Consider the following 23,582-nt stretch of genomic DNA (forward strand, 5'->3'; position numbering starts at 1 on the left):
CGGCTCCGCATTCCGCTGCCACCGCAGCTCCGTGCTCTGCCACCGCGGCAGCTCTGCGCTCTGTGGCGGTGGCAGCAGCGCCGCCGCCACCTTGGGCCAGATAAAATGGTTTCGTGGGCCACATGGCGGCCCGCGGGCCATATGTTGGACAAGCCTGAACTATACTATGAAGGTAAATAAAAAGCAAGAGTCTCCCTGTTAACTCTGTTTTTGTCCCTGACACCACATCAACAACCAACAAGTTGCTGTTGAGCAGTACAGTGCCCTGTTCTTTGTGACAGTTCATTACTTTGACTTGTAGGTTAGATGCCTCTGGTATTTAACCACAACAAAATGCTTCACATTGTCTTGCATGGTGTCATATTTCCAGTGGGGGGTCAGCTCTCCTCAAGTCTCTGGGAAACATATCTCCTCTAAGGTCTATAATAAAATGCATCAAATAACCCTACACTAGCTTTTCTGACACACTGATTTATGCACATTGTTAAGGCACAGCAAGCTAATGACTTTCACAAACTCAGGTTATCCTGGGAGTTGTCTCTGAGCCAGTCTATTAAGCATCTTTCCAAGGCCAAATTAAAAGCATTTTCCAATTGTGGAACCTGTTGAGAACCTCCTAATGGCATTCCAGACACAAACTCCTACTAACACACAGCAGAAGCAGAATATACACCCCACTCAGGGCTGCTTGCTGTAACCACAAAGTGGTTAGAGTCTGTGCAGAGACTGAAGTTGGGCACAACCTACACCATTTGGCACTTCTCTGGTAGACCTGTACTTTCTTCTTGGAGGACAGGGCAGTTCCCTTTTAATCTTCTGTGAATTGGGTGCAGCTCTCCAATTTCTGACAAGATACTAGCAGGAATCTCAGTTAGGCAAAGTTCAGGCACTCCTGCAATAGCGGTATTGGAATTTCATACTCCAGTCACCAACACTACCTAAACTACAGGTTTCATACTACTCCTTTTCAGTTTCTCCAATGCAAAACTAAGACCAGTGCACATGGACACTAGGGACTGTATCAACATAAAGGGCAGACTACTTATTGATTCACAGATCTTGTAGGTAGCTATACTAGTTTACCATCCACTCTTACTATTGATATCTGGTTAGTGTGGGAGAGCATCACTTGCAGATAGATACGGAATTCCCATCAAACTACTGCCATACTTACTTACCCTTCCCTCAATTGTGGTTGCTAACACAACAGCAAATGCTCCTCAGAGACAAGTTCTCCAAGACTGGCCCTTTTGAACTCCAAGAGAGATGCATGAAAACTGAGAATCTTAAGACCATCAGACTAGGCAGCCCTTATATACTGTGTGTAGCACTGTAAACTCCCAAATTTCAAGTCAGGCACTGGAGGAGAAACCATAACATCTACTTCCCTTTTCATCAGATTTCTCTCAAGATGAACAGCAGCCTCAGAAATCACTGAATATGTCTATCAATACTGACTCCCCAATGCCCTCGGCTGGTTTTCTGGTTTAGCCTTCTCCAACTGATGAGACACTTATGTTATGTTATGGGGAGCTTGGGTACTATGGCTGTATCCAAACAAGTGTGGCCATGTGGTATGTTATACCACAGACACATCTGCGGTGCCACACACCGCATGTTCAGGCATTTCCCACATTGCTACCTTGCAGTACAGGGGGCTTTTTGACCCCTGAAGATCCAGGGGTCAAAAACAAAACAAAACAAAACAAAAAAACCCAAAAAAACCTGCACAAAAAAAAAAGCAGGGTAGTACACATGGAGGCAGCGTGCGCTGCCCAAAGCTGGAACCATGCTCCAGCTGCCGGCCATGCTCCAACCTGCAGGGGTGATTTGGCTGAAGCTTCCCTGGCTTCCCCTCCAGGACAGGCTGCTGGAGCCAGCACAGTTGCTGGCCCCAGCCTCCCCTACACCATCCAAGGCAACCTGCCACATGCCAGACAGTGCATGACGTGGGCATTTCCCAGGTACAAGTACCAGCAACACAAGGTGTCTCACTGCTAGTTGTCCCTGTGAAACCAAATGTCTGGGCTCGTTTGGATGCGGCCTTTGTGAGCAAACGTTCTGGACTGAAAGGAGCTTGAAGAAGTACTGTTACAAATTACTCTGCTTCCTGTGAGGAAGACTATACAGAAGGCAGCTTACACTGTGACAAGGCTCCAAGTCAGATGCAACACATTTACATTATATCCCCATCATCCGCCACTGCCCTTTGAGATCGCTTGTGTCACAGCACATATCACACCACCCACAACACTGTCCAATTTACTACAGGAGTTTCTCTGATTATTATAATCAATACGTTTCTCTTCCCATAAATTTTCAAGCTTGTAGATTTTTACACTGACAACATGCAACTGCACCAAGTCTGTTACCATGGGAGAAACTTGAGGTTTCTCTCCCTTTCCCTTCTGTGCTCAGTGGTAGAGGTAGAACTGAATTCATTGTTCATTCCTCAACTATTATCAAACTTTCACAACAACTGGCTGGCTCAGTTGCTCACATATTGTGACCACTATCAAGAAGGACAGAGAAGCACATCAGCTTCACATTTCTCCTGAAATGAATACCCTGTTCACTAAAATGCCTTAATGGCATCATTGCTGAAATGAACTCCACTTACTAGCCTGGGAAGTGGCCTAAGCAAGGGAAGGCAGTAATGACACACCAAGTTCTGAATCCTTCCTAGGGGAACATTTGATGATAGTGTAAATAGCTTGCCTCTAGGTACCAACAGGATTTCATGGACTGCAAAAAGACACTTAAATCGAACAGGGAAAGGTGAGGGAATAATGCTGCCTTTTGATTGTTCTGTAGCAACTCTTGGCTAGGTGATATTTTAAAACTTATACAAGAAGAGGAAGAGTGAAATAGTTGTACTTACTTCTGGAGCATTGCTTGCCACTCGCCTAGTCTGTCTCCTATAGGAAATCTCTTGATGGTGCTCTGAATCTTTGCTCGCCATTCCCTCATGTAGTCTTCAATGTCAAACACAAATGGCTGCTGCCCAAAATTGGCATCGACTATCTCGCCTGGTGTTTGGAGCCCCACAGTGGGATATAGATTTGACTGCAAACAAAAGAAAACAACCATGTTAAAGCTTCTCAGTGCTTCCTCATGGGCTCTTAGAGCAGCACCTGTATTTTTCTCTATATCTTGTAACAGCATTCAAAGGAGTAGGTGGCTAGTTTTTTTTGACTGTGACTTGTTACAAAGGGAGCAAGAGACAACTATAGCCTCTGTAGTGTAAGGACAACCTCTAGATCTTAAGGAGCTCAGGCCTTACCTATCACCACGAACATGCAACTGGGAAAGGTATTGCATGAACCCAGAGCAGTGGGCACTCTACCCAACAGACTGTGATCTCTCTCACAACCAGCATCTGTGACAAGCCAGTCTGTCCTTGTTGGGTTTTTTTAGATTCTTACACAGCTCAGGATCCTGGATAGTAACAAGGATTAGAAGGCATGTCTGTTTTACCAAGAACTAGGTGGGCTCTCCAACTTTTTATTTTACACCAGCGCTGTCCAACTGTCTGCCTGTGAGCCACATGCAGCCCATGAGAGGTTAATATGTGCCCCCACACCCCAGGGTCTCACCTGGCTGCCGCTTCCCCTCATTGCTTTTGCTGCAATAGCAGCCAGAATCTCCAGGCTCCCCACCTCCCTCCTCTGCTGCTTCCTACCTTTATCTCAGGGTGCAGGACAGCATGGGGAGTTGACGGTGATGGGGCCATGCCTGGAAGGGGATGGGGGGTTGCACTTATGTGGTGCAGCAGTGGGGAAGGGGGGAAAGAGGATCATACTCATGCACCTGCAGGTACAGAGGGGTGGGGGTTGCACACAAAGGTACAGGGTGCAGCAGTGGAGGGATGCAGGTATGTCCCTGTGGTGTTCCTGGTGTGGCCTATGGGCATGTGACCATGGGGTTGTAGAATTTGGACAGCCCTGTTCTAAACCATCTTTTCACCTTCACTTTCTTTGCTTCCTGACAAGCAGCCACTATCAAAACTCTTACAACTCTGACCAGAGGTGTGAATTCTTTCAAGAGCACAAGCCACAGAACTGTCCAGCATAGAGTTAGGGCACTATGGTTCATCCAGATCTCTGATGATGTCAAAAAGACATCAATTCAATCAAGCCAGCAAGTCCAGGTCTAAATTTCATTTTCAAGCTGAGCCAGAAAGATGAACTCCTCCCCCAGGAAAAATACCCAATACATTATTCAATTTCTGCAGGGTTGAATATATATGACCAAAATCTGAGGAGAGGTTCACTGAACACAAAATGTTATTTATAGGAGAAGCAAACTGATGCCACACAAGTAACCCCACCACAATCCTCCCCCTCATCAAAACCGTAGAACATTGCAGTAAGGATGCCAATTTCCATGAAATTTAGAGAAATAAGAAAAGGCATCACACAGTACAAGGGATTCTTCAATATTAATTCCATTGTGTGGACCACAGTCTAAGAGTACAACTGGGGGAAAGATGGCTAGGAGAAAACAGTGTCACATTATATATCACTAGGGCATCTACGCAGGAAAATAATAAACATAATTGTAGCTGTTGTTAACGTGATACTATCATCAGAAACAAGAAACAAAAGACAACTCCACGTGACCAGCAGGGGCTACCAGCTAATCTGAAGACCACACATTTTTGGAACCACTGACCCAGTGAATACCTACAAGGCAATACAAAAGGCAAGAAAACCATTTACATTAGACCAAAAGAGCTCTTTTCACATGCTAGTAAAACAAGGAATAAGATGGGCTCAAATTATAAAGGGAACAGCTGAGCTTTCTTTCCAAGTATGAAATCCATAGAACAATAGAAACAGCACAGCTATTAGGGCAGTCATGTCCCAGGATAAGCAAGAAACTAACTGCAGAAAAATGCAAAGAGGACCTTTCTTATTTGATATATAGCAGTAGAGTACAAGTGCCAAGTGGTTCTTTCCAAACTGGCCATAAGTATGGGATCTTATGCTGACAGCTGTGATACTGCCTTGCAATACAACAGTCTTATCAGTTAAAAGAATAAAACCAGAGAGAATACTGAAGATGTGGTCATTCGACTTGCATGCCACCTGGAGGCTCCTGAATTTTCTGGGTCACAAAGTAAAAGCTGAGCCACAATTCTGCCTTCATCATCTGATTCCCTTGCCAACACATGTTAAATAGCATATCTCTTCCAAGAAGCCACACAGAATACACTGAGATGGCATTACATCTGAGGACATGACTACCCTATGGTAATGTCAGGATGCATTTGAGATGTTCAATGGTACAAGTGTCATTCTTCACTGGGAAGAAGCCTCATTCAAATGTTCTCACAGTGAGGAAACAAACCACTGCCTTCTAATCCAAGGTTTCAACAGTGATCTGTATGCTGTGCAGATGAGACCACGGTATGGCTTTTTCTTTCCCAAAGGAATCTCCCAACAAACCTGGTGCTTAAAACCTAGTGAACCGCAGCATCCTTCTCTGGTTTGAAAGATCTGCATTTGGCACCTGATCAGCAGCCTAAGAAGTGAGCAGTTGGTACTGTACAATTTGAAAATCTGAAATGCCAAGGCAGGGAGTAGGAGAGCAACCCACAATATGGGCTGGGAGAGTAACAGAGGAAATAAAGCTAACTGGACTGCTGACTGTTTCATTGTACCCCTTTGTATCACAGCCAAACTGGAGGAACTATTGGGGCATGGTGGCAGGCAATCAAGATCCAGCACACACTACTTGGTGCCTCATCACTACAGGTTACTATCAGTGCAAACTGAAGTCACTAGGTAAGGTTGTGACATTTAAAGATTTGCCTTCCATTCAAATATAAGGGATAATACAAAAAATAATACTATGAGAGGGCAAATTTCTACAATCTTTACACTGGGCCTCTGAATGATTTTTGTATCACTAGCCCAAGACCTTTCAAAGTCACAAGTCAACCCCTCATTTTTTTTCCATCTGCCTGTTCCTGATTTGTGTGCAACCAACTCAGGGTTAAAATTTGGCCTCTTTCATGCAAATACAGCCTTCCTGTTCACTGATCAAAAGCCTCTTCACCTGTTGCCTCCTGTACTACAAGACTGTAGGGAAGCACCATTTCAGCCTCCCTCAAGGGTTCCTTCCTCCACCCCACTTCCTACTCCCCTACCATGTTGTGTGCCAGCCCTCCCTCCCGCCTTCACTCCTACATTCTGTACCTTCTCTCCTTTTCCCACTGTTGGCCTTCTGCTCCTGACACTCCCAGCCCCTCTGGGATTCCTAACAAACTCTTCTTCTCATTACTACTACAGTCCCATTCCTCATGCCTCAACATTCCTGTTCATAGCCTGGTCCTGGCACCACCCTCCTGAGAGTAGTTTGGCTTCAGACCTATGAAAACACATGCTATCTGCAAAGCTACCAGGAATATAAAGTAGCAAAAGCTTTGGGCAAATGGCATTATGGGTAAGGTACTTCAGCAGGCCAAGAGCTTGGCTAGGAACAGAGGCCAGATTCAAGTCCAAATTCAGTGCTCTATCTTCTGGCCACATGACTTTTCCCAACTCGGAACACCACAAATGGATGCTGCCACTGTTAACTTTTTAAAATCTGACAAAAAAAGTCATGCCTGTTAGAGGACATTAGAACAACATAGCTGACATTAAAAAATGGTTTTGAGCATTTTAAGGGGATTTTTCTGTTCCTGAAGAGATATTTATATGGGTCTTTTCAGGAAGAAAGAGATTGATTCGGTATGGACCTATATAGTATGTAAGAAAGCTGTACTGGTTTAACCGTTGTGTTAATTTATATTAAATTATACTTTCACAACCTCCTTTGTGGGATACTCGTTTTTGATTAAAAACATCTTTTTGCTTTGGTTAGTGTAAACCTGTGCCTAGCCAACTAAGTGGATTTTTGCACTACATTTGAATTCATGCCATTAGTTAAACTGGTGCAACTTTCCTATGGAACGAAAGTTTATGCAACTGAAAAGCAAACTGAAACAGAAATGGTCTTTGGCTAAATTTGTCAAGGATAACAAGAACCATGTATCATCATTATTAACTGTCAGGGATTTTCAATGAAATAGTATCCATTAAAAAATTTCTTGACACTGGAAATCTTTGCATTCATCACTTAACTCCTGAGCAGCACTAAGAAGGGGGTAAGACAGGGAAAAGTGAAGGAAAATAGTTACCGCACTCTCTTCCAGGAAATAATTTCTAGACCAGCAGTATGTTGGTTTCTGAAGTAAACTCACTGAAGTCAGAGTTACCCCCCGGAAGTGAAGTCAGTCCAAAAACTGTCTCAAAGTCAGTTCAGGAAATGGTGCATGCGGCCAGTGTCTCACATAATAGGCTCTAACTTAGGGGCTGGAAGGAGCCCTCTGCGCACAAATTTTTCAAAAAGAGCATTAGACAATGATGTGCATGGTCAAAAGCATCAGAAAAAACTTTTGTTTTCCAGGAATGTGATAGGCAACTTGGGGACAGGGAACTATGAATTTTATAAAGGTCACTCAGGATTTCTGTTTCCAGTCCCTTTTTGTAGCTAACCTTTGAGAACACAATTTTAGCAGTCCTGAGAGAGACTTGCAGAATGTGGTTAATGTTTAACATTTTTTTATTCTGTTATGTTTGTTTTGCTATACCTCAATGTGAATGCACAGTGTGTTTCAACTGCTCTGGATGGTATCATATTTGTTATATTAATATACAAGCATGTAATGTCAAAAGCACTTGTAAGTTGTATGGCTTCTCAGTATTCTGTTGTATTTCAACACTGCTACAATTCCTGAAGAAATACTGTATAACTGAATCTGCAGTAGACTCCAAGGACCACAACCCAGACTAGGGCCTAAGTCTGATAGATACCACTTAAAAAAAAAAGAAGATAAATATATATAAAAAAACCCAGCTGTCTCTTCAGAGCTTACCATCTGAGAAGCTAACTAAAAGTCCATGCAAAAAGTTCTATGCTGATGGATACTGTTATTTTATTTATTTTACTAGGGAACCGGGCATTGGGAAGAGGAATGGCAGAAATAAACAAGCATGAGGGAGTTAGAGGAGTGAAGGAGGGTCTCTGAAAGGAGGATGAGCATGATGGAGGACAGCAGGTGAGGCTGGCAGTACAGGGACTGAGAAGCAAAAGGTCAGAGAGGCAGCCATTCAGAAGACAGAGATAACACTCAGATTTCAAACTGTGATCAGCAGACTGCTGCCATTACTTGTGTCCAGGACTCTGAACTTGGAAGGCCGCAGCTAGGTGCCCCCCTGCTTCTGGAGGCCACCTCCCAATAGTGGGAGGCCTTGGTTCCAAACTCCAATGCACTCAAGTGGCAGAGAAGAGCAGCACTTCTCACCTAACTGAGAAGGGGCTAAACAGCTAATCGCCTTCTGAACTGCTGCTCAAAGAAGGGTACTGAATCAGGGAGAACAAGTTTCAGAGAAAAATAACTTGGTAAATTTGAGCAGTATGCTGGTTGCAAAAGGACAAAACCATTTTTGAACCCTGGAAACTGCACTTGGATTAGTCTGAATCTTTGATCCTGAAAGACAAGTGAAAATTTTTCCTACAATTTCTAAACCCAAATCTTTCTTGGTGCTGAAAACAAACACAAGGAATTTCAGGCTCTAAAGGGAGCATCTTGAGCAACTGGGCTAAGGGTAAAAGGCTAGGCTCAGCAAGGCTCTGAATCTGAAATATGAAAAACTGCTGGACCCCACTGCAGCATTACTAGGGACTCCACCTAGCATGTTTATTATGATGTCACGAGGCTCAGGACATGGTTAAATTATGCCAAAGACCCTTTTATCTAACAATTTATGTTGTGCTCCTTCTGATCAAGCTGTGTCAACCATGTTTTACAGTCTGCAGGGTCTCAGGTTATACAAGCACTCAGCAAAGAGATATGTGAGAATTGCCAAAGCAGCCATCTGACCTTTTCCTTTTTTTGGCTTCTCTGTTCAATTTTAGCACACACTTCTGCCTCAGTACTGTAAGGGTCCATCTACATGGCATATTAGACCAGATCACTTTTTAGTGACTAGATTTAGCTTGTTGCTAATGTGTGATTTAGCAAAGTCCTGGCTAAAGTTCAGGCACAGGTAAAGTCCTGGAGGGCCTAATCTGTTACACTTGCACAGAGTATGCCTAACAGAGGTGGCAGTGTCAAGAGCAGCAGCAGTCACCTTTTGCCCAGTAGTCTAGTGTAGTGGTTTTCAACCTGTAGAGGGTCCGCAGACTATGTCTAAGGGGTCCATGAAAGATGACTATGATAAATCAAAAGTATGTGAATAGCCATATTTACAATTCAAAGGGGGGTCCACACCTCCATCTGAAATTTCCAAAGGGGTCTGAAAATGAAAAAAGGTTGAAAACCACTTGTCTAGTCGCTAAAGCCATCAACCAGTAAGTGGGAGATATGGGTTTCAGACCTTTTTCAGTCTGAGGTTTAAAGTCTTATCTCCCACTTTGCAGGAAAGTGGCTTAACCCCCAGGCTCTAGTCTGGGCTATGTTTATGGCACTCTTCATCTCCTGTTGAAGTTGGCTCAATGAACAGCCAAAGTACAAGAACCATGGAGCCAGAAAGATATCAAGCAAGAGGAAGCCTAACTGTAAATTCAATGAGGCTTATAGTTCTGGGTTCTGGCCTCTGGCTCTAATGTTGTTTTTGCATTTTATCCCATAATTATTTCATATAAAACATATAAACAGTTCTAGGAGAAAAGACCAGAGGTCATAAGTCAGCTGGGCCCAGCCCATAGCTGAGAGGTTAGGCTGCTTTCCTGAGAACAGAAAAGGTGAATTCCAAGTTCTCAGGGTGGGAAAGGCTTAGAAGTCTACCTCACATTTTCATGTATGAAGTGGCCTAATCACTAGGCTATTGGGCAAAACGCTAGCTCTTCGTCACCTTGGTACAATTCTGAAAGGGCACACAGTCTGAGTCAAGTTAACTCAGGTAGGTATGAATCCTAAACCCATACTGGATAAAGACTTTGCCCTGGATATTGCCAGACTTTACTTCTGATGTGTGGCATGTTTTATAAGTTAATAGTATGTGTTTTACTCTGAAGCCTGTGTTGACTGAGGAGAGACTGAATAGTAATGACCTATCTATCCAACATGAACACTGCCCTGAAAGCAGGAGTGAGCACTCTACCAAAGGCAGGAGAAAAAATGGTGCAAAAGCCATCAGACACTAAAGCAGCAGATAAGCTGGTCCGACAGAACTCTGATGATCAAGGAAGCTTAGACCCATGGGTGCAGATAAAAGGATGCTACTAAAAGGGGCACATAATAGAAGTGTCATCTTTGCATCAGTTACATCTGAAACTTTCTAGCACTGTCACTATTAGGCTTACACTGACAGATATGTAACACTTGTTTATCCTTTACATTAACATACACAACGTTTAGTATAAAATGCCAGGCAACACTCCACAGAGGGAGATTTTTGCTCTATAGTATCATGTCATACACTACATTGAGTTTACCAAATTTGAAGGAGTAAAGCTCCAAGGTGAAAGACCTACTGTACACACAGAGCTATACCGATTAGGAATAAGCTAAATGAACTTACGTCCGAATTTACTCTGACATACATAAATGGCACACAAAGTTGCACCAAATTTCCCTAACATCAGCTCAACATCACACCTTCAGTTAAATGGGTGCATCTTTGTTGTCTACAAAAGCCCCAATGATCTCATTTCAGTGGAAGGAAGATGACTCTTAGTGGCCCAAGCAGAGGTCTTTGACAGAAGCCTTCCCCCCCCCACCCAAAAAAAAATTCTGCATGCGGGCAAAGAGTACACACCGCAGGAGATATGATCTGTAGATAAAGATATTCAGACGAAAAAAGGAAAGAAACAAAATGAATTTATTCAGAAAGGACTGAATGCACTCAATAAGCAAAAAAGATACTAATATGCCTGAGTGAATTCTAGAGAAGTTTATATCAGGAGATAAACCAGATCCAAGGCAAAGGTGAAAGAGCAGGAAACTAAACCTTGGGATTTATTGACACTGTATGGAAGGAATAAGTAGGAGGAACCCATTGAAATGTAGGATTATGTTTTATATACAATTGTCTTTGTAAGTAAAAGAGTGATATCGAGTGGTGTCAAGCATCAGAAGAGCTGAAACCTTGCCTGTCACTAATCAGGAATTGAAATAAATCCATTTTTAATCTTTGCTTCTCCTGAGAAAGTGTTAGAACCAATTTTTGGTCACTGCCCCTTGCAGATATAAGGCTCCACCCCCATAACTGTACAAGCAGTCTTCATTTTCAAATCAGCCTTAAGCTTTAGAGAGGGGCATGAGAATTGCCCCAGCTCTACTTACTGAGGAGTAATCATCTGCTCAACAGTCACTAGTGTGGGAACATAGAATTCTCCATTTGTTCATTCAGGGCTATGAAAGGAGTGGAAGGGAATAAGTCAATAATATATAGTAATGAAGGCCAACCTTTTCAGCAGGTGTGCCACAAATTAGCCAGGGACCCTCCTGGAATGACATTACAAAACCCTTCCTCTGCCCAATCTGCTTTCTGCTCTCTACCCTGCCCAACCTCCTGTTCTCCCTTCTGCTTCTTGCCCTATCTGCTGCTGCAAGGGCCTGTCCCCTCCTTGATCTTCTGCATGTGACACAAAGAGGTTGCCTGTGCCACTTGTGGCACTCCTGCTGCAGGTTGGCCACTTCTGATTTAAAGCATGAAATATATGCATGCTGAGTGCCAATATGCTTTGGACATGTCACAGGCAAGGGGATGAGGGCTGTGTGATGCGGCCATCACATTCTCACAGTAGAAAGGAGCACTCTTTTCAACTGGCAGTCTGCACCACTGCCAAGTCTCGTTTGTCCTCAAAACTCTGAAATCTACAAAATTCTAATGCTGATCATAGTGAAGTCCTACCTTCCCAGAGTTTCTACCCTGAGCATTAATTCCTTGGAAGAGATAGATGCCATGCACAACACACCACGTGACTAGCAGCAAGGTGGTCTGGGTGCAACGTCAAAAACAGTAAGGGAAAGTGTTCTATTGGACTGTTCAAAGCAATGACCACCTTGCTCTGGGTCACAGTCTCCAAACCACCAAGGGGTTCCTCCTGGAGTTTGGCACTTATAGCCAATAATTACCCACCCTACTAGTTATTACTACTTAAACACATACTGCAGGGTTGCTGGTTGTAGACATGTTGGTCTAAGGACATAGGCAGGTAAGGTTCTTTGGGTAGATGTGATATCTTTTATTAGACTAACTAAGTACTTGGAAAAAAAGTTCTTTGCGATCTTTCGGCCACAAACACTCCTCCTCAGGCATTGGAAGACTCTGTTGCTGTTCTGAGATCTCCCCATTCTGGAGAAGAATCTGGAGGAGAATTCTTTTAATTCTGGAGGGTCACTGCAGGAGTTCTTCAGGGAACACCTTGTGATCTGTGAAATGAGCAATGCAACCCTGCACTAACTGAAACACAGAACTCAAAACAGCCTTTGCTGAGACACAGGTGTATAACTGCATATCTAATGAGGGACTTTGGGTTGGATATTTAATCCTATTATTGCTGTACATGAGGAGGCTTATGGCATGTTCTGAACATACATAGTCCACCCTGCTCCTTCCAAGTGTAGAACTGGTATACACTCCAGCTTCTAATGAAAATGCCTTGCCAATATATAATGATTTTTTTTTGTCCAACCTAATGTGTTATATTTGAATTGCCTATTCAGTGAGCAAGCAGAGAATCATGAGAGACATGATGCTCAAAATTTGGACTCCCTTAATCATCGAGACAGCTGGGTTTTCAGGATTAGCCAACCATTTTAACAGTCTCTGATGTAGCTAAAACAATGCCATAGAGAAGATCTAAAATTGAAAGCAACTGATACACTCCAGACTGGCAGAGACAAAGAAGGGACCATCAAATCCTAGAGAGCTAAGCCTTGCTCAGATTCACTCTAGCAGTTGGTTACAGAAGGCAAGTACAGGGCTTGCTGAAAATTTGTGGAGTTGTAATGAGCATACAGGAGATGGTGGAGGGAGGGAGGGAGGATGAGATGGCCCAAAAAACAAAAGAGTAGTTAACCATTCTACAATACTCATTCCCTAGCCCATTTCCCTGTCTTGCTATAGTACTCAGATGAGAGCAGGGGGAAGCCAACACGACATTAGAGTCAAGGATGGTAAACAAACAAATGTGCTTTCTGGCAACAAGTTGTGAGATGTTACAGTGGTCATTGCGCTTTTGTAAGCTGAACTTTAAGCCAGTGGTTCCCAACCTTTTTCTTACCCCAGACTGGCAATATACTATTATTAAAGTGCAGTTTAACCACCAGCTGCAAACATAACTACTGTAGAACTGCTGCCAGCTGAGCAGCAGAGCTGCCATCAGTAGCTCCCCCGTCTGCTTTGTCACTTCTTCTTTTGCTCCCTGTCTCCTGGATAGTCAAAAAGCCTGAGACTGAATTGATTCAATCTTTGCAGGTTAGTCTAAGCTGCATAGATTTTCCTGATAAGCATTTGAACAGCCATTCACTTTTGATTCTGGAAATGCAGCCACATGCCTGCAGTGGCCCAGGCCAGAAGCTGAAGAGCACTAGAACACACCACCCTGCTCTGCTGGACCAGACAGTTTAGGCCAAGGCTAGCTCACTGACTTTGCAAAGGGGTTTGTGGGGGAGGTGCAAAGCATCCTGGGATGCTGGGGGACTGTGAGTTCACTTGAATCTGGAGGGGATCTGGGGCGGTTCAATAAACAAATTTAACCTAAATCAATTCAGTCTGATACTACGTCCATCCAGGTTTATCTTAATTTCGGCCATTTTGAAAGTAGTTTATGGGCACTGAACTTCTATTGTATTACAGATCTGAACCAGTTTCCAATCACTTACGCTGGTTTATGCGCAAATTCTGTCCCTGGCCCTGGGGTTTCTGGGAGTTGCAGTCCAAAATACAGTCAGTACAGTTCTGTAGGACTGCTTCCCCTGTTGTCACACACTTCATCAGCCATCATTTTTCTTATGTTCTCTTTTTATAAATTTTGCTTATTAACAATGGATATATCTTTTTGTCAGTCTGTGGAGCATGAGGTGAAATTAATGTTTATCAACATTTACTGATAAAAATGACATCCTACCAAGCCTATATATTTTTCCCTTGCAATCCCAACAGGGCACAAGATGACTCTACACATGTAGACATGAGACTATGAAGCCACATTACAGGGAGCAATTCTATCCAGAGGCAGCAGAGGTAAAGCAGGAAATATACATTGTTCAGGAACATGTGCTACCGCTTGAACATAACACAAAACAGAAGACATCAAACACCCCTGTAACTTTTCCCCCTCCCTTAAACTGACATCCTTAGTTAAAATACTGAAAATAGTTGTACTTACAGGGAGGTCTGTAAAGGCTATACCTGTGGGGGGAAAAAATATTAGAATTAAGAAGACAAAGGATTTTCCCCACTTGCCTACAGCTTTAACATGCTATAAAAATAGTACCACACAGCAATAAATCCTAGCTCTGTTTCCAGATTTAGCCACTTAGTGTTTTTAATACAAGCTCCCCCTTCTGCCCACTGCTTGGACCGTGTGATTTGGGAAAGATTCAGGTAAACATCTACAGCGTTTCAGACATTTTCTCCCACCAGTTTCAGTGTATTAAGCTTCACCAAAGCAGCCCCTTTTTCCTTTGCTTCTCCACCCTCTCAATATAAAAGACTCTGGCACCTATGAATCCACTAGAGCAAGCCAGTGAAGACAAACTTTGGCTCTGGAAACTGAAGTGCTCTAAATATTGCCAAGGTCTGGCCTCGGGTTCCTCATTACCAGACAGTTGTGGAGCTGAGCATTAAACTCCCCAGTACTGTTTCCAGAAACTAGACCTTGCAGCAATTCTGGACTAAGGTCTAAAACAGTTTCTCAGATGTGCAGTCATGGAGAGAATGACTTCTCTCTCCACACCAATGTAATATTCACAACTGTAATAGGATAAATAAAATTTGTATATTCTTTTAATTCAGTTTGATAAGTCAGAAAAGAGGCAGAAGTTAAGCAGAAACAAAATGTCTTATATTTGCTAAGAAAGGATTATAAGTATATCCAGCCAGAGCTGCTGGTTTTCTTCAAAAGTTACAAGTCACCAAATCAGGGGAGCAGAGAACATGTAAAAGGCTGAGGCATCTGCACCATACATTCCTGTGTCTGAGGCATATTGTTAACTACTTCCAAGCTCTTCTGAACAGGGGTGCATCGATAAAGATTTTCTTGGCTGATACCAGTAGCCAATGATTAACCAACCATATTGGCCAATGCTGATCTGATAACTCATATTTAGTAATAGTGCAAGATATTTTAAACTACTGACGCAAATAAACCTTTGTTTGTTTGTTTTGCATTTATAACACACATGCCTCCTGCCTACTCCGGCTCTCAATGAGGAAGGCGGTGACTGCCTTATTCCCACACGTTGCCCCCTCACTCATGGCTCCTACCTGCACAGGCCCATGCTGCTGTCCTGGGCAGACAGGGCAGACCCTTCTGTGGACAGTGATGCTAGGCATGTTTGGAGCCCCCGAGCACACCACTGATGGGCCCCACACAGCTGAGCTCCCATGGCCGCTGGGGTGAAGCAACTTTTGCAAAGGCTCCCGGTGCCCAGCAGAACAGAATATCCCTCACACTGTGCCCTACCCCAGCCACCCGCGTGCAGTCCAATATCTCCGTGGCAGCCCTGGTGCTCAGACCCCCATTGCACATGCAACATTGTCATTGCAGCAGCCAGTAATGGTCCTTTTGATGCTGAATGCAGTGCCCTGTGACTGCTCCCTGGCACCCCCTCCTGCTGCTTGCTAGGACCTGTAGTCTGCCACAGGCTCAGGCTGGCAGCAGGGCACGGGGACTGGATTATACTCGCCAGGGTGTTCCAGGCACGTGGCCATAATTATTGACCACAACAACCAAAAAAGCCAATAGCCGATAATACAATTTATCTTATCAGTGCCAATCTTACAGACAACCAATATATTGACTGGTGTACCCCCTACTACTGAGCAATCCAAACGAGTGTCTTTTAAATGCAGCAGCAACTCACTTCTTCCACAACAGCCCCCGCTCCAGTGTTAGGACAAAACAAATCAACAGCACAAGGAAAGGACCACTTAAAAAAGCTGTAGTAATGTAGACTGAGTGAAGGCGCCCCCCACCCATTAGAGGAGAGGGATGGGACTGCTGCAAGATCGGTTCTGCGTGCATTGAGCAGGCTGCAAAAAAACCTGTCTTGGCACAACTTAGGTAGGTCCCTACTTATAAACTGTTCACCACCTTTTGGAATATCTGGGATTGACAAGATACCCTGACACACTTCTGTGATCAACGCTATTAAAACTTCCAAGAGTATGACTACCCCACAAGAGTCCAAATTCATGCCCCCAAATTTCTCCTTTGCTAATGTCTTCCCTTAAAGCCAGAGATGGAATGTCTAAAGCATACCTAGACATTTCAACAAGTTGCAACCACTGTAACACAAAAATCTCCTCCACTCCTGAGAGTAGCAGCCCCAACCATCTAAGCTGCACTTCTCTGTTCGAGACTGCTTTTTGGGTCTTCAGTATTAAGTTTATGGCAACAGCTCTCAGGGATAGACCACAATCATAGCCCTGGTAGGACTCTGGTCCCACAAGGCCCAACGGCTATGAGTAGCTGAGGCCACAGGATGCCATGTTTCTAGTAAGCAATGCTCTTTGATTTCACCCAGTAATAATCAAGAAAATGGTTATTGTTGCAGAGGGGGGGACTTGCTTTGCTGGAATGGCAGAGAAACCCAACTACTGGTATAAAGAAAAAGTGAATCAGCATGCCTCAGTGATTGGGGCATGTCAGAACTAGATACACTTGTTTAGGAAAAATCACAAGTTTTCCCATTTCCCTGCTGAAGAAAAGACAGGTTAGACTCAGAAACAATGGGTGGGCAGGTTTCTAGCCACTATGAACTCATCCTGATATGGTAAATACCACATGATTTGCAGACACAGAATTGTAATACTTCCAAAGATCAGTTATAAAAAATGAAATCAAGACTAGGAGTGATTGCTCTGCTCTACTTAAGTTGTTGCTTCCAGATCCCAAATGTAAGCGTTCTAGAGACAAGAAAACACATTTTAGCCTGATACAGAGCAAGACAGTCTTTGTGCTTTTTACTTTTAACGTTTAACTATTTATTTGCAGAATACTTTATCCAGCCATCTAAAAAAGGATGCAGGGACTATTTGCAGAAACAGATTCATGATTCAAATAAACTAAGAGAATCTTGGACTGAAATCAGCTGAACAGCTTAACGGGCCACAAGGTTAATTAACACCACCACACAGTTTGAAGTGTCTTTCTAGTAGACAGCTTCACTGCAGTCTAACAAAATTAAGGATCTATATGCAAAACACATCTGAACACATGGTGGGGGAAAAATTAAATGAAGATTTCCCCCATTTGATCACTTGCCTTGTGCTGTCTGCCCACTCTCCCTTCTGTGTATGGTCGGTCTCCTACCTCTCTCCTTCCCTTCCCATCCCCCCACTCGTCTCTCCACTCACATGCTGTCCCTTTTAACTGCTTTCTGCAAGTTCTTCCTCCACCATATTTGGTTGGTTTCCCATTTGATTTGGCCAGCTGGCTGAAAACTTGTTCACACCCTTACAACAAAATTCAATTAACCTGCTGGGCTGAACTCCAGGGCTGCACCAGGGCTATGTCAGTTACATGTGCAAGATACGGTTTTCCTAATAGCATTTCAGCAGCCACACAAGCAGAAATTATGGCCAACAGGTTGGCAGTACTACAGCTTTCGAGGTAGCTAGATCTCTGCTCACGTTCTGCTTCAAAACATGCTGTAGAGCAGGTCTCTCAACAGGAAATGGAATTACACACCCAGTCTACAACAAGGGAGTACTGAAAGCGAGTATAACTACAGCACTTGCACAGAATGCAAAACCATGAACAGGACACAGAATGAGCTATTCCCCACCATACACAGTGACTCTATCCTGGAAGAATGATGTAAATAGGCAGCCTCTGCACACAAGCATTTTTCAATTGCACTGAAAGTGTGCTTGAAAGACAATATTGGGCCCTCCTAGCTGCTGTCCTCCTCAGCTGAGAAAGGCAGCATTTCCAGCACAGATTAATAAAATGTTTAGCTATGGGACGGCTGGCTGCAGGGCCAAATGAAGAGTCAAATCAATGGATGCTTCAAGGGACAGGACCACTTAGCCAGCAATCAAAATGATGACTGCAACGCCCCAGCATTTCATTCACCTTTCACAGGAGGAAGCTGCTGAGATAAAATGAGTCATCATTTCTATGCACTAGAAAAAGGATCCTGGAAGGATGTGATCACAGATGGATTGTACAGCCCCCTGCAAACCAATCGTGTGAAGTTATAAGATGGAAGTATTCGGCTTTCCACTTCATTGTATATTTTTTTCTTGCACTAGAAAACTATTTTTAGCTAAATTATTCCCTTCTCGGGTATACATTAAAGAGTCTATGGAACTGTATGCTGTAGGAAGACAATACCCAGTACATTAGCAACCTATTTCACTCAGAAGTGTCAATCCCAGATGAAGGAATAAACCTATGATTTGATTCTTACAGGGAGAGCCTGAGATTAGTTATAATTATTCTCTTAAAGATAAATTTGCAAGAGATGAGAGAAGAAAGGCTAAAGATTGAAATGGGGTGGGGAGGAAATCAGAAGACATCTTCCATCTTAGCGTAGCCACATGCTTTAAGACAATGAACGTTCATTGAAGAGGACAGAAGTAATTTTAAATTACTCAAATATTGCTTTGTCAAGACAGTGACTCATTTTATGATATAATTTTACATCATATAAAAAAGGTTCTGCTTCCTTTCCCCAGTCCTTGGTACATTTTCCATTTAGACATGTGAAAAATGCAATAGAATAAGGAAGGGTTGGAGATGTTTCAAGGCCAAAATTTTAATTTTTTTCCTTAAAGTTTATATATTAGGGATTTATTTTAAGTCATTTTTAGTAACTCAAATAAAAAGACTTACTATCAGGAAGGGCCGCATAAATCTCTTACTGGGATGAAGAGCAATTTGGCACAAAAAAGTATGGCAAATAATGAAAAAGTGCTGTGAAATTCACCAGTGTTTAACAGCTGAAACTACAAACAGTGAGGTCTAGCATCAAGCCCCTCCACTGTAACGCAAGAAACAGATTGGCATATCTGAATTCCAAGATGTGATCTCTCCTTAACAGTGCGCCCCATTACAACCCCTTAAGTGCCCCTAGTGCAGGGGTAGGCAAGGTCCGGCCCGCGGGCTGGATTGGGCCCATGGCAGACTCCATTTCCCAGCAGCTCCAGCCCACGTCACTGTGGCCGGTTTCCAAAAAGATAAGACCAGTGGTCTCCAACCTTTTTGGGTAGGAGATCACTTTTTGAATTAAAAAGCAACCCAAGATCTACCCTGCACTGCCACCACTTGCCCTCCCCACTGTGCAGATCAGTCTGTGGAGAGGGAAGACTGAGGGCAGATTGAGGCAGAGGGAGAAAAAATAATATGGGGGCGCACCCCCCCCAGCAAGTAAGTCTGTGGGGGAAGGGGCAGGGGGAGGGGAAAGGGCCATGAGGCGGGGCAGACTAAAGCCCCAGTGGTGAGGGAGGGAGCAGGGCACAGGCAGGAGCAGGGGCTGGGGGGAGTGGGCCTGGCTGGTCTGGGTGGTGGGACAAGTGCACCCACCCTCACCGCAGGGGCCTTAATCTGCCGCACCCCCCATGGCAGTGAGTGAAGGAGTGGAACAGGAGCAGGCCCTGCACACCCAGGCAAGAGCAGGACAAAGCTGCGAGCACTTCATTCGGGGGCGCAGGGAGGAGGGGCACACGCCCCCAGATTTGCACATAGGGCAGGTGAGAACCGCGAGGCCAGACAGCCTAGCAACATCCCGGCCCCAGCCCACCCTGCCCTGCGTGCAGATCCAGTGGCATGCACCCTTCAATACCCACCTGGGCTGCATGCTCCCCTCTCCCTGCACCCTGGGTGAGCCGCTTGCGGCTCCATCCTGCACCCGCCCCAGCTCTGAAGCGCCGGCCCCTGCTCCAGTGCCCCCCCTCACCACTGCACACAGGCCCCTTCCCACCCCTGCTGCAGCCGCAGGAAGTCTGCAGCCCTACTGCTGCCCCACATGGGGGGGGGACTGGGGCTAAGCCCCATTGGCCCCCTGCCCTTCCACCATGTATGCCCGTCCCCTGCCACTGGATGAGTTGGGGTGTAGGGGCCCGGCTGGGGTAGGCCAGGTTTGGAGCCTGGGCAGTTCATCCAGGCACATGGGGTAGCTCCCGCCACTGCACACACCTTGCCAGAGGCCTGGGGGACACGTCCCCCCGATCTGTGTGCAGGGCTCAGGGTGCAAAGCCCAGCATGCAGCAGCAGCCACCTCTGCCCACAAACAGATGTGAAGGGCACGTGGTCCCTGGCCTTCCACCAGAGTGCGTGCAGTGCAGGAGAGCCCCTGCACAAGCCACTTGGGCTCCAACCCTTCTCTGGCCGGGTCCCCACTCACCCCTGCCCCTGCCACACTCCCCTCCCTTACCGCATGGCAGAAGAGCACAGCTCACTCAGCCTGGCCCCAGTGGCAGGGGGCACAGCTCAGTCCAAACACGTGTGTCCCATCGCTCCTGGACTGCGTCCCAGCCATTGCAGAAGTGCATCCCATCCTCCTGACTGCAGAGCCTCTGACAGTCGATCTCAGTCTGGAGGTGCTGAGTGTGTGCACGCTCAGCCCTCCTAGACTGAGATCAACTGTCAGAGGTTCCACAACTGATTAATCGATCAAGATCCACTGGTTGGTGACCACTGGACTAGAGATACACTAATGCATCGATCCATATTGTACTGGCACCGATAAAAGGAAAAGTGACATCATCAGCAATTGGCATTTTTGGTTGATGTGGCCAACAATGTCACCGATAAATGCTGCGTGCATGCACACAGCTGCAGCATGCACACAGCCAGCCCGGCAGCTTGGAGAGTAATGTCTGGCTGGTAAGACTTTTGGGGGCAGAGGTAAGGACCCTGGCTCCAGACCACGCCATCAAAGCCACAATATTCCAGTCCTGGTCTTAGAGCAGCTCCATGCCCAGCTGTGTGCCCTGCCAGTGCTGCTGGGGCCAGTCTCCATGGAAACCCTTGCCCTGCACCATCACACCCGCCATTCCTGGGGTTTCCATGAAAACTAGCCACAGTAATTAAGGCCGGGGCTGCTGGGAAATGGAATCCAGCTTCCGGCTGGATTCGCCATTTTGCCCACCCCTGCCCTAGTGAAATATCTTATTTGCTTAAATGCACTTTGTATGTTGAATGGGTGGTGTGGCTCACGCAGTTCATCTTGCCTTATCCAATTTGTCTTCTAGCTAATGTTGAGAACAGAATCTGTTTAGAATCAGCCAGAAAGGACTGGCTCTCCTGTCCTTGTGGAGGATCAAGGGTTCATTCCCCATCATATCTACTATAGTCATTATTAATCACATTTTAAGTGCCCCAGCATAGTTTGACGCCACACTAAAGATAAACCAAGTAGTTTCCAGGCAGCATTGATACTAGCTGTTCAATGCAGAAATACCTACCTTTATCTAAATGAGAGAATTAGCTAGCAGAATGACTACAGAAAATGACCAAGAGGGATGAAGACTGGAAAACTGGTAAACAGAAGTTACCTTCTTTCAGCCACATTTTTATACAAGTCAAGCTGAGCAGATGGCCAAGTGCTAAATAAACACACAGAAAGATGGCTGGGCTTTCTAGAAGCCACTCTTAGATTCATATAGGATTAGCAGATTCCTTGAGAACTCCCTTCCTAGCAGGTGACAGAAAATAATCCAACAGGAACTCCCCAAAACATGAGGAAGTGGTGGTGTCAAGAATGGATGTCTCTCTGAAGCCTTTGAAAGAGCATAAGGACTAGTACAAGAAAATATACAAGATATGACATAAAAAAGCTTTGCCTCCAGGCCTGGAACATCCTTCCATGCACATAACTGCATGGACTGTGGTTTGCGCATGAAGACACTACTCCCCTGTGGCACAGCTACTCCTTGAATCATTTTAAAAACTGTGCCACAGTGCATCTCAGGACAGAAGAGTTCCTAGTTACACAGATGAGAGCAGCATCTTCTCCACATACAGGCAGTAGCAATGCAAACTGTAATAACTAGGAAAATCAAATGCATGTGCATACAGCCTCCATACACTTGCCTATTGCCCCAGAAGGCAGGCTCGTTATGCACAAGCTAAGTACAGACTTGTTAAAAGTTGGGAATAGTTACTTGAGCTCCAGCTGCAGTGTAAGTGAAATATGGCACTTTTATACCTGCATTATCTGTTAAAATAAAAATCAAACCCTCCATTAAAACATCAGACTATGTATTTATTCACACCCCACAATGAGCCCTTTCTGGAGCTGGTGTGATCTCTCAAAGAATGGGAAAAGTGTCCAATTCCCTTCACCAAAGGTGAGGGAACAGATACCTTTTGGGAAGGGAATTGAGATAAGAACAGTTCCAACTATCCTGCTCTTTAGCAGGGTAGGTCTGAACATCTTATAAACAGAATTTCACCCCTAAATTTTAATGAAGGACTTTTTCTTTTCTACAGTCACATAGAAAATGTCCAGAAGATTTCTAAGCCAAATCCCCCACTCCTTCTTCATTATAGTCCCAAATGTCCATGGCATAGCCCCCATATTTAGTGATTTTCTTCACTGTTGGTTTCAGGTTTCTTTCCTACACACAGGCTCATCCACAACTTGACAAGCAGAAAGAAAAGACTTTTGCACAAGGTCTGCACACAGCTAACCTCAGTGCCTTACTACATCATCCTTTCTGCTCACATCCAAATAACCTGAGCCCGTTCTCCTCCATACTAGGCAAGGCTCCAGAGTTTACACAGAATGTCCAAAAACGTGGCAAAAAAGTAAGGTGTCAAGGAATTCTTTTGATGTCTGGTCAGGTGGCCATTGCACTGACAGCAAAGACATCTGTACTTCAGAGTACCAGGTGAAAGTGCACAAGGTACCAGTAGCACAGGCTTGTCCAACATATGGCCTGCTGGCTGCCATGCGGCCCGCCAAACCATTTTATCTGGCCCGCGGTGGCGCCATGGTGGCGGCAGGGCCACGGCGAGGCAGGCAGGGCTGGCCCACGGGCCCCAGCCGGCAGCGAGGGGAGGGGAGCTGCTTACTCCCGCGGGGCCTGGGGGAGCGGCCCTGTGCGGGAGGCCAAGCAGTGGCCGCTTGCCTCCTCACCCACCCACTTCAAGCCAGCCCCGCTGCCCTGCCCCACAGCAAGGCGATGTCTGCTCCCCCAGCCAGTCTCCCTCCCCGGGCGCTGCAGCTCTCCGGGCCCGGCCGCCCGTGCGTGAGGCCCCGAGGGGGCCGCTTCTCATGTGCTGCTGGGGCAGGGAGGAGCCCGCGCGGGTGACCGGTGCCATGCCCGGGTTGACAGGGTGCTGCAGGACCCTTCTGGGCAGAACCAGGTCGGCACCGGCCAGGAAAAGCAGCATGCGGCTGA

General features: G+C 45.2%; 1 protein-coding gene across 4 annotated transcripts in view; it reads right to left on the reverse strand.

Moving 5' to 3' along the window:
- The window catches only part of RANBP10 (RAN binding protein 10), a 197,990-nt gene that overhangs the window by 20,977 nt on the left and 153,431 nt on the right, over window positions 1-23,582 (reverse strand). For 3 of the 4 annotated variants that reach the window (XM_025216790.1, XM_025216791.1, XM_025216789.1), the window contains exons 5-6: window positions 14,392-14,414; window positions 2,882-3,066 (exon numbers count right to left, since the gene is read on the reverse strand). In XM_025216790.1, the coding sequence (XP_025072575.1) occupies window positions 2,882-3,066; window positions 14,392-14,414 (208 nt within the window). Of the gene's footprint in view, window positions 1-2,881; window positions 3,067-13,885; window positions 14,070-14,391; window positions 14,415-23,582 lie in introns of all 4 variants that reach the window. The other variant, XM_025216792.1, reaches the window with a different exon arrangement.

This window comes from Alligator sinensis, unplaced genomic scaffold, assembly GCF_000455745.1.
Source record: "Alligator sinensis unplaced genomic scaffold, ASM45574v1 scaffold1317_1, whole genome shotgun sequence".
NCBI classification, from domain to species: Eukaryota; Metazoa; Chordata; order Crocodylia; family Alligatoridae; genus Alligator; species Alligator sinensis.